General features: G+C 34.3%; 2 protein-coding genes across 2 annotated transcripts in view; both read right to left on the bottom strand.

The window, feature by feature from the left end:
* Nucleotides 1–428: 428 nt before the first annotated feature.
* On the bottom strand, nt 429–5,329 carry Ude (Uracil-DNA degrading factor). The gene is made up of 5 exons (XM_011057776.2): nt 5,056–5,329; nt 3,554–3,903; nt 2,826–3,136; nt 2,002–2,437; nt 429–1,914 (listed from the first exon to the last, which is right to left on the bottom strand). Exons 2-5 carry the CDS (start codon nt 3,895–3,897, stop codon nt 1,638–1,640), a joined length of 1,368 nt encoding a protein of 455 aa, XP_011056078.1. The 5' UTR covers nt 3,898–3,903; nt 5,056–5,329; the 3' UTR covers nt 429–1,637.
* Nucleotides 5,330–6,010: 681 nt separating this feature from the next.
* Nucleotides 6,011–12,019, bottom strand: part of Ets96B (ETS variant transcription factor Ets96B) — a 29,956-nt gene continuing 23,947 nt past the window's right edge. Inside the window, exons 7-9 of the mRNA XM_011057774.2 lie at nt 8,411–8,925; nt 6,873–7,209; nt 6,011–6,750 (exon numbers count right to left, since the gene is read on the bottom strand). Of these exons, the coding sequence (XP_011056076.2) occupies nt 6,326–6,750; nt 6,873–7,209; nt 8,411–8,925 (1,277 nt within the window). The 3' untranslated portion in view covers nt 6,011–6,325. The remainder of the gene's footprint in view (nt 6,751–6,872; nt 7,210–8,410; nt 8,926–12,019) is intronic.

The following is a 12,019-nucleotide window of genomic DNA, read 5'->3' as shown; positions in this document are numbered from 1 at the left end:
TGGAGGTAAACTAGTAGAACACACCATAAACTGTTATCGTGTTCTTGGAATTAGATTTACACTTCTAATTATACTAGAGTCTAATTCTATGCTAGTTATTTTACAAAAATTTATGTGTATGTGCGTGAAATATTAATGTAGTAGTACATAATGATTTGCTACTCGCGAGTTAAGTAAAAGAACAGTCTGACTTTTTCATAACTCCATAAAAAATTATTGTATAGCAATTAAAAAAACAGACTAATTATTAAAACTGAAACTTTGCTTTATCGTATTTGGCATATTGCCAATAAATATATTGTAATGAATTGCATAACAAATATATTTTACATAATTTTGAGCTAAAAAAAGAATTTCCTTTTCAATCTAACATAAATAATTAAATAAAAATTATGTATAAAATTATATAAATAAATTACATATATAAATAAATTCAACAAAAATTCTTTTAATACAATAAGGATTACATATTAATTAATAATGTATATACATATTTATGAAATTATACATATATAACCATATAAATAATAAATTATAATAAATTTTTTTCTTTCTTTCCTTTTTTCTTCTTGATAAAACAATTACATCTATGCGTTTTAATTTAATTCTTTATAATGCGTTCAATTTATTCTAATAACTTTTCATTTTCATTATTATTTTGATTTTATTTACCAGTACTTCGGTGATCATGCGATTTTAACTTTGAAACATTGAAACGTTGAATTGATATTAATTATAAACTTAGAGCCATATCACATTTTTAAAAATTATGTACTTTTAATAATGTTTTTCCATCACATCATTCTAATGTCTTCTTCTTACAATTAAATAATTAATGTACGCATTATAAGCATATAAGAAGGGTATAACAGGCCTCTAGCCTAATGTTATACCCTTCTTATATGCTTCTGATGCATACGTTGATTATTCAATTGCCACAAGGCATATGGGATCTACAGTTTTAATGCCGATTCTGAACGGCGGATTTTTCGAGAGATGTTTCTGTGGGCAAGGATACTATCGACAGAAGACATGAGCGTAAATATTTTGATTCCTATCTGGCGGATAAAACTCGGGACCTCCGGCATAATAGATCAGTAGCTGGTCTATCATATCACGCTCGCGCTCATTTTTCTAATGTATTATGTTCAACTTATGATATCATGTTTCATGTTTTTAATATATTATATCTTTCTTTCCAATGTTTAATTATTTTTTATTTATAAATTGAAGAAGACTTAGTACAGTCGAAATGTTTCCGATTAATTTATAGATAAGAAACTAGTTTTAATTCTTAATGTATGTTATAATCAACTACTTTATTTTTATAGATCCAATAAACATTACTCGTGTCTTTTGATCTTTCTAACCACTAATTTGTAATTCTTTACCTATATTAAATATCATGCACATCCTTAAAATATGCAATGCTTTATGCACGTGTATTTTTGTACAATTATATGTGAAAAAATATTTACCACAGTAAAACATTTAACAATTAAATGTGTAACGTATAAAAAAATATGAATGTGCAACAATGTACTTTTTCTCACTTTTGTCACGCTTAATCATGGAAGCGTATCGGTTTTCAAAGCGACGCTCTAGTAATCCAATGTTTATTATAATAAATCATAACGTTAATCAGCAGGTTCGAGTTTCTTGCTTAATGTGGGTAGTAGCTTCTTTAGCTTGGCGACATCGTAGCTGAAACCCCACATGATACATTGGGTGTGCTCTGCGGTAGGCAAACCTCGGAATTCGACGTCTGTGTCAAACCATTGAACATGTTTCTCCTTTATGTAATTCACCAGCTCCCGAAGATGTTCGTTTCTCTTCACATCCCATGTAACGTTCGACTCCGGAAATCGGACAGACCTGAGTTTCTTGTAGTCGCCGTTCACCTCCTCGTAAATTCTGTAAAATTAAACAATAAGAATGTCAATAAAATTTAATCTCACCCAATTTTGTATCTCTTCTCCAATATTTTTATCACAGACTCACTTGAGGAAACCATTGTCTTCGATGTTGTATCGTTCAGCCAGAGATTTAAAGGCTCGCACAATATCGATTGTTAGATAATTGAAGTTCTCCTTCGATCGGCCTTTCACATTGTAGTCGGTGATCCAATTCTCAAAGATTTCAATAGCTTCCCGCATATTTTTGATCTTCTGCTCATCCTTTGTGCACGATATTACTCTTTCAGCTCGCTTCACCAGTCCGCTAATCGCGTAAAACTGGTAAGATATGTCTCTGCCTTCCAAGGACTTGATGCTTTGCAAAGCTTTGTCTTTATCCTTAAAACTCAGCATATTTTCCTTCTTTTCGTTCTCTTCAGCTTCCGACGAACGCTTTGTATATTTTTTTTCCGGCTTGCTATCGCTATCGCTATCACTGTCGCTGCTCGATGAATTATCGCGAGATCGTTTAACGCCTTTGCCTGAATTTTTTTTATAATCTTTTATATAATTTTTCAAATTTTTAAACTAATTTTATTACTTTACAAAATTCTTCAGACTTTCTATATCAATTGAAACACTTTTCAGAAATGCTAAGACAGTCTTCATTTTTTTAGATTTCTTTATATCCTATTATATAATGAATTGTAAAATATTCTAAGATTTTTCAGATTTCTCATTCTATAAGTTTACATCTTATAAAATCTGAAAAAGTTTAAAATATTTTTTGAAAAATTATAGAATGAGAAATTTAAGAAATCTTAGAATATTTTAAAATTCACATAAATGAAAAATAAAAAAAGCTGTAGATTTTCTCAGTTCATTTCTGAAAAGTTGTTTCAATTTGTACACAAATTTAAAAAAACTTACCAGATTTTCGTTCTTCCTCCACGTCCATGTCATCATCTTCTTCATTGAATTTTTCGCGCACTTGAACTGCCAAGTTTTTCAGTTTCATAGGATCAGGACTATATCCGAGCACGATGCATCGCACATGCTCCTTTGTCGGTAATCCCCGAAAATCGCCTACGTCCGTCTCATACCATTGGACGTGATTATTCTTGATCCTATTAATGATCTCCTTCAGACGCCTGTTTCTCTCGATGTCCCACGTGGTGTCTCCGTTAGGAACTTTCACATTCCGTAGGCTTTTGTAGTCACCCTTCTCGTTCATATATGCCCTAAAGAAAATTGATATTAGCTTACTAAAAAGTGCTTCGAGTCTTTGCGATAGTTTGTTAGGTAGAACACATATAGAGTCATGATAGAGATTTATTGTACGAGGATTTTCTAGAAAGTAAGTTTTGTTGGCCTGTTGAAAAAGAAAACAAATATATACTTACAGAAAACTTTTATTAACTTATTTTCTGGATAATCCTCATACAATAAATCTCCAAGGCACGTCCTGAAAAAGACGTGCAGAAAAACATCCCTATATCCTAAGAATTTTTCTAGAACGTTTCTCAAATAAAGTTCTGTATGAGAACAATACCATAGAACTTCATTTGTTACTTATAAGTGAATTTATAAGTGCTAAATAAAGTCATGATGACACCTTTATAATTATTATGACTTCTGTATTCTATCTGGGTCTTCACCTGAAGAATCCGTCGTCCCACACGTCGTACTTCTTCGCGAGGCTACGGAAGGCCTTGATCGTCTCGATCAACAGATACGCGAGATTCTCTTTTCTTCGATTATTCTCCTTGTAATCTGCCATCCAATCTTCGAAGACTTTCAGAGCGTCACGCAGATTCGCCAGTTTCTCTTCCTTCCGTGTAATCTGGAGCGTTTTTTTCGCGCGACTGATGAAATTCATGATTACATGAAATTGATAAATGGTATCACGACCGTCCAAAATTTTTAGAGTATCCAACGCTTTCTGCTTGTTCTTGAAACCCATGCCTTCTTCCTCCTGTTCTGAGGATTTCGTTTTCACCATTTTGATCTGTGTAAATAAAATTTGTTATGCATTAGTAGCATCTTTCTAACGAGAAAGTTTAGAAAGTTGAGGAATATATCGTAACGTATTGTATTTACATTACTTTATACGACTCTTATTTCGTTACATCATCTTTGGGGCCAATTTATTATATTTATTCCACTTAATTCTTTCAATTATTATATTTATTCCGCTTAATTCTTAATAAATCATTTATTAATTCTTTCAGTTTTCAATTCCCAATACCATATATAATAAATATCGTATGAAAAAAATATAAACGCGCAAATATGAATTATTCATCAGTAACATGAATATTAATCGATTTTGGAGTAACGCGATTACGCGCGTTTATTGCTAATCGCTTCATCGCTTCCGATTGTCACTACTAGGAACTCAATAAAGACGTGGAAATGATGAATTACGCGTTAGCGGTATTTGACATCGCTTAAAGTTAGTTTCGGGAAACTGGTGATGTGTGCACGGAGGAATCGATTTGGAGCGACACAGCCAATCATCAGGAGAGGATGCGCCCGAAGGCGGAGAGACAGTCAATCAGAATGCGAAGCGCGTATGTCAATTTTATCGTTGACGTAGTCCTCGGATTATGGAAGCTACACATATAACACTGAAAGGATCAATAGCGATTGCGAGCCATTCAATTGTTATATTTGGCAACCACTGTTTGTTGTAAATGCGACATACTTGGAGCGACGTGTGACATTCAATTCTATTATTAAAATTATATTATTATATTATATTATATTATGAAGCGAAGTTTTTCTTAAACCGGACAATTTTATTTACTACTTTTGACAGATGCCTTAGCGATGTTACTTTATCGTCCATTCAAAGATATATGTATATATGTATAGGTATATGTACGAAATTAAATATTATAGCAAAAAACCGGTTAAACCGGTTGTTGAAGTTAATAAATAACTAATAGGAAAATAATTAAAGTTTAAATAAAACAGCAGAGATACTCATCAAAATTTACATTTGAAGGATACTAGTAATATTACTTCATTGTTTACTTAAAGATACATATAAATGAAATTAGGAAAATATATAATTGATATTATTGAAGTTTTTTTTTAGTAATAAGATACTGACGAAAAAGTGGCTAAAGATAGATGAAATAACAAAAATACTTACCAACAAAATTTCACTGCTCCTAATTGCGTTGAATAATTGTACAGTATAATCTCAAGTTAAGCACAAATTAGAATTATCACACTCGTAGAATTATCAAATCTCGGATGCTACTTCTATTCGTGAAGTGTTCTTAGTAGTTTTTGAATCGCAATGCTGGCGGTGACTAGTACAAGTCGGCTTAAGTCACCGTTTATACTTGTCAGCAAAGCTTCGTCACGCGTTAAGGAAAGACGACCGGCGAAGTGAGCGAGGGAAAGCGAGAGGTCGATATAAAGTATATAAACACGCTTGATTCATATATGTCAGAGCCCGAAATACATGCGCGATTGCGCACTTACGTCACATCGAGGACGCGTGAAGAGGATGATCCATCCTATGATTTAATATTTGTCGATTTTTTGAGATTGCGAGCTCTTGTTTTGCAACGCGCGAAACGATGTAAAATTCCACAGCTGCCGTATTCACTTTATTTACGCTTTTATATTTTGATTTTTGCTTCTAATTAATGAAAAGATGTGGGATAATCATGTTATGTCAAAGTCGCAGTATTCTAGTCTACGCACTGAGAGAAAAGTATGTTGTATTTGTGACTATAATTGCATGGTAAAATAATTATGGTTGGGAGCATCATTTTATAGTTATTATTACTATAATGTTAGTAATAATAATCTAATATGTATAATTATAACATTTTACATTATAATTTACTATATGCAAATATGATTTATGTGTAAGACAACTATACAATTAGTTGAATAAATACATATTATGATCATAATTCAGTGTTCAGGTTACCATAATTCTGATTAAAATAATTATAAATTTATGGTTTTTTAGCCTAAAAAATGACTATAAATTATAGTTAAATTATGATTATTCCAATCATTTTTTTCTCTCAGTGCTTAATGAGTCATTAATTGTCGAGTAGTAAATAAAAAGTACTAGTCATGTATCATATTTTTAATAATCGTCCTATTGATAAGATTTATTTAATATTTATAAAATAAATTACAACTGCGATAAACTACTAGAACACGCGCTCAGTAACGATCGGAGATAACGCATTGACCCGAATTGAAGAATTCGCACTCAAATAGATTTATTAATCTATATCTCCAGGAAGTCTGATAATCGGTGCGGAAAAATAAGCGCTATTTACAATACCACGTACATACGTCCTCAGAGCTTTGCTCCGTTTGAATCGTCAGGCATGACCGATAGGAGATCTTCCTTCGAATAATATGCAAATAACAGATTCGATCACATTTATTTAACAGACGCAACTTCCAACGCCTAAACACGTATACGGAGCTTGCTCGAGCTTTGAGCTCGCCGCGCCGTCCAGTATCGAGGATTGCGACGGTACAGTCGAGGCCGGTAATTGCGATCTCTGCACGTTGTCGTACGGTATCGATACGGGTTCCCGTTCCCTACTGGTACTCTCTGTTTCCTGAGTATACGAATCTCTCGCTGGCGGTTCATGTGCCTTCGAATCGAATGCAGCTTCGTGTGATGACAATCGACTATAGTTCAGGAAGGTCTCGGTGTAGCTCGGAGCCGGATGATGATGATGGTGGTGGTGATTGCTACTGTATTGATGGGGATAATGGGGGTGATATCTGCTTGATGGCGTTTTGAAGCCCTCGTTACCCCCGAGGTACTGATGCAAATGATGGAGACTGGAAGACCCGTACACTGTATAAAAATTCAATTAAAATATTAATTTCTTGTAAATACTTTATGCAATTACTTATGCAAATGCGTTTTATAGTTTTGATATGCATATAAAATAATTAATGTCGATGAAGTCTAATAACCTGCGGCAGTATTCGAATACATGGCGAAAACCGCGTCGCTATACCCCGTGGCGGGATGCTTCATCAAATCTGGAACTTCGTTGCCGCCCGCTCCTTTCCCGGGCACCGCATGGCTCCGTACCATACTACTTGGAACTTCTCCGTTAATCCCCGAAGACGCGCCGGTACCGTACGCCATATTGAAGAGCGCTTCCGGATCGCAGACGAACTTGTACACGTATCGTTCGCCAGCGACCTTCTGCATTATGCCCTTCTCGTAGTAGTATCTCAATGAACGACTCAACTTGTCGTAATTCATAGCCGGTCTGTTTTTCTGAACACCCCATCTTCGTGCCACCTGCCAATAGAAACATATATAATAAGTATCTCTGATAAAAGACATACAAAAGAATTAATTATTTACAGATTTTAATATGTTATTCAACATTATTAAGATCGTTTCGAAGATGCGAATAAGCATCAAATATTTGTTAAATTGCTAGTTAATTTAATTCGTGATATTATTGTGGTAGTTTAGTAGAATTAGCGTTTTTAAGACCGAAAAATCATTTCGGCACGCGTTTCTGGGGACTACATACGTAATATATAAATTCACATAAGAATTATACAAGTATTTAAGATCCAGCCTAGACCGTTTAAGCCTTTGATTTCTATAGTTTATAATTTGTACTTTTATTTCAAAAAACGTAACACAATTAAAACAAGTGCTCTTCGAGTTACCATGAATGAATTAAATAAATACCTTATCAATTATTAAAAGTGAACTTAATTTCTTAAAAAAATTGTTAAAATCATCACAACTCAAAAAAGATAATTTTTAAATATTATAAAACGAAAATGACAAAAATGATTTGATTATTTGATTAAGGATATATCTTTTTTACTGATATTTTTGATCAGTATAATTTTCTCTATAATTTTCTCAAATTCTGTCAAAATAGTTTTTCCCTGAGAAATTTAACTTTTTAAGTTGTCACTTTTAAAGTAAGGAAGCTATTGTAAAACTTGGGAAGTTAATTTGGCATTTGCCTGTTAGCGATAACACGAGTTCATTATCTGAGGCGTGTATTCGTATACATATCGAGATATAAAAAGTCTCTTGACACAATTTTATATCTTCAATTTTATATCTTCACACAATTTTATATCTTGATTCCATTCTTCCTCGGCATCCAACGAAGAAATAGTTTCGATAGTTTTTAGACGACATGATTTTATGTTTCGTATCTTTCAAATTTAGAATTATCCAATGTTTAAACATTACGTTTTAATTTAAATTCATGTTATTGTCATCAGACTACATTAAGTTTCAATTATATTAAGTCTAATGAAGACTTAATATAATCGAAACATTCCATGGTTTTTATAACATCAAGTAACTAGTTAATTGAATAAATATGAGATGATATACTAGTTTAAATTAAAATCTTTCCTTTGCTCGTTTTTTACCTACTCAGTTAATTATCTACTCAGTTAATTATTGGAAAATTAAATTGGTTAATTAAATAAAACATTAAATAAAAGCGTTTTCTACGAACCTCCTCCGGCTCGATTAGTTTAAATTCCATTCCACGTCCAGTCCACGCGATACAAGGTGCATTCGCGGGATCATCGAGTAAGGCTACGAGGAACTGCCACAATTGTAGGGAACCACGTCGCTGTTGCTGATAACCGACAGTGACGTCGCTCCAAGCTGATACGCCGGTCGCAGACGACGGCCTCTTGTTAATGTGGTCCGGGTTCCAAGTCGAAATGGGCGAGCTTTTTTTCTGATAACAGCCATTCTGCCGATCCCAAGACGAGCTCCTGGGATCTAGCTGCGTGCCCAGTTCAGTCCAAGTCGGCGTGCCGCTTCTTTTCGCGTAAGCTTCGGAATTCCAGCTTTCCTGTCTTTGCAGAAAGGCCTCGGAGGAAACAGAGAAGGTCGACTGCCATTGGGAAGTCGAGGAAGAAGCGCTGGCTGGACGACTGGGTGGCGGTGACGATCCTCTATGATCCCTTGTCACGTTCCCGTATTGTTGCTGTTGGCGTTGTGAGTAAATTAGGTTGTTCGCTGTAAGAAGATGCAGTGTGATCTTAGAATCACTATTATCTGTGTAGCGATAATTTGATTTTAGATTAGCGGACGTTGGTCCTCCTCGGTTCTTGAAGTTCGATATTTTTACGTCTAATTTTGTTTAACATATTTTGTTCCATACATAATGTACAGTTTATATTTATATTAAAATTCGGTCTTTGTTACATCTTTGAATTTTTAATATAATCGAGTATTAATTTAACATAATATTTAACATAATATTGTGCTATTTGAAAATAGTACAATTGTGTTAAAATAACATAATTTATGAGTAAATAAATAATTAATATAAAAATAATATATTTTAAAATATAAATTCTAAGATAAATGAAAAAATATATTAATTTAACAAATTATAAATTAATTTTACTTATTTATAAATATTAATTTAAATTTCTGTTAATGCAATATAAATTTTAATTTTACTAAATATGTTTCACAGTTTGCTTGCAATGTCAGTGTTATATTTTTGATGTTAATTTTTTACATAATATTTGTGTCATTTTCTAACATATTTATCTTACGTAAAATTAACACAAAAATTTGAGTGGACCATTTGAGACACGTGAAATGTGTTAAAAACATAAATTTTCCAATCATGTACAGTACAGTAAATACAATCTAAACATAATATAATCGATGTATGTAATTAAGTCTACGAAAGGTGAATTTATATTTCAGCGTGTACAAAAATATTTCGAGTCCCAGCACCTCTGCAATCGCGCTCGTAAGATGAAGCCGTCACAACATAAGAAGACGCGGGAAAAGCATCGGATTATCCGCGGGTGTTTTTTCCTCATAGAGGGTGGGAGATAGAGAGGGCGGACAAGAGGAAAGAGTCGAGGAAGAAATTCTCGAGAGGACATAAAGCGCGTTCCGTATTACCGATTGCACTCACGCACCGGGCCGGTTGAAACGCTCTCGTCACACAAATATCAGCAGGAAATTGGTGGATATTCAAAGCCCACCGGGGGCTGGAACCTGCGCGCAATGGTGCCCCCTGAAATATCGAAAGCCGAGAGCTCGCGCGATATGTATATTAATCGGGCCGCGCTCCTCTCACTCTCTCTCCCTCTCTCTCTCTCTCTTACTCTCGGGGGCTGCTGCCGCCAACCCCCGTCGACGTCGCAGTACCGAAAGAGCCATTCTCGAGCCGTAATCCGGTTACGTTCCAAGTCGCGCACAGGGAATATTGAAAAATTGAGAAGCCGCGCGAGCGGTCGAGAAGAGCGCCGATAAACGTTGCTGCAGCGACGTCACGATGCATCCAACGGCGAGAGCGAAGGCCATCGGAATTCGGAAGCGACGCCGAAAATATGAGGAAGCGATGTGATCCTTTCCGCCGGACGATGCAAATCGGTAAAATATTTTTTCGAATCTTCTATCCCCGCGTAGATAGAAATAAGTCCCGTAAAAGTTTAATTCAAATCGTTTAAGGTTTCAACAAAGATGATTGTAACTGATGTGAGTGAAATGTGAGTCGTAATTATAGGTCAATGCACAACGTTTTGGTCAACTATGACTTACGTTCTACTTACTGCTTTAAGTTTTTTGTGTGCCGTTTTTTCCCTAAGTTCACAATCTTGCTTTAAGAGACCGTAAACTGTAAGTTGTAAGTGACGATATATCGGGAACAGAACTTGTACTTTTAGGCCGTAAGGATTTTGCTCAATTCGCTTAAGTCTAACGGTTGAAGCCCAAAGACTGCGCGAAAACAGTTTAAAGACAGAAATGATTGTCTCTTTCGACTTACGACTTAAGGCCTCTTAAAGCAAAGTTGTAGACCTATTCTAAGGTTTACGATCGTCTTCGTGCTTAAGTCCTGTCATGGAAAGAGGAATACTCTGCGAAGATGTGTTCAATGATTGCTAAGTTTGTTATCGTGGTATCAAAATTCAAAAAATTCTCATGAATAATGAAAAGAACACGTATATTTGGATCATCCGCGTTTTTTCTTTATCTTTATTAATAAATTTCCGCAAGCTCAAACTTGTTCAGGGTGACAAAAAAATTTAGCAACACAGTTTTGTGTGTTCATCATATTATTACTTAGGTAGCAAACTATCATTTCTTGTTATCCAACGAGCATCTGTCGAGATGGATATCGTGGTAAATTTTGCAATATCTATCCCAATTAGACACATCTTGGATGGAGGGAAATATAATATCGTTGCACACTTCCAGAAAATGTTCCCGCATATTAAATTTGTAAGACAACTTCAAAGTCATCTTTTCGATTAACAATAAGTAAAAAATGATTATGTTGGCGACATCAATTTTTCGTAATACAAAAATACCTGATCATTTTGACTTTTTGTTGATATATTCCTGAATTAGATAATGTTATTTGTCGTAATTTTGAGAAAATGATACTAAAAACATTTTGACATTAGTAACAAATAGTATATATAATAGATAATGTCAACTTGTCATCTGGGTATCACAGTAACGTATATTAGAAAAAAAAAATGAATTCTGAAATGTTAATTAGATTTCATTAAATACTGAAGGCATAGTACAGACCTCCAAGAAATATTTTACAGTTCAGATGATGTCTCCTAAGGAGTTCCCACAATGTCTTTTGAATAAAATATGTAAGAAAAGACACTGCACCAAAAGATTTTCATTATTGGTAACCCAAAGATCCTTCCATTGTCTGAGAGAATTTATCCATTAAAAAATACGCGGTCATCGTTGACGTATTCGGAGCGCATTAAATAAAGCATAAAGCTTGTATTATAGTTAAAGATGCATGGCTATTTTGAATGCTAATTATTACTCTGATTTTAATGAGATACAATTCATACTCGAAAGTTTATTTTTTATAGATGAATAAACGTTATTAACAATTTGATAAACACAAAACTTTGTGACTGAATTTTTCTGTCATTCTATTCCTAACGAGAACAATATCGGTACAGAAACTCGAAGGAACTCAATCGTTCCTGATCGCTTAGCTTCAAATCGTGTTTTGACGAACGGAGGACGAATCTCAAACGAGGAATCGGAAGGGAACCGAAAGCTCCGGAGCCAATCTGGCACTTTCTCGAAAAGCGAAGAGAGAGAGAGA

Source organism: Acromyrmex echinatior, chromosome 16, assembly GCF_024713525.1.
Source record: "Acromyrmex echinatior isolate Ae372 chromosome 16, ASM2471352v2, whole genome shotgun sequence".
NCBI classification, from domain to species: domain Eukaryota; kingdom Metazoa; phylum Arthropoda; class Insecta; order Hymenoptera; family Formicidae; genus Acromyrmex; species Acromyrmex echinatior.
This window is presented reverse-complemented; position numbering and strand designations above follow the sequence as displayed.

What these genes read in the sequence shown, in the direction of transcription:
- Ude (XM_011057776.2), bottom strand. Translation starts at nt 3,897, where the DNA reads ATGGTGAAAACGAAATCCTCAGAACAGGAGGAAGAAGGCATGGGTTTC. An exon ending in GGAGGAAGAACGAAAATCTG is followed by an intron (nt 2,438 to 2,825) that starts GTAAGTTTTTTT and finishes AAAAAAATTCAG; the next exon opens with GCAAAGGCGTTAAACGATCT. An exon ending in GAAGACAATGGTTTCCTCAA is followed by an intron (nt 1,915 to 2,001) that starts GTGAGTCTGTGA and finishes TTAATTTTACAG; the next exon opens with AATTTACGAGGAGGTGAACG.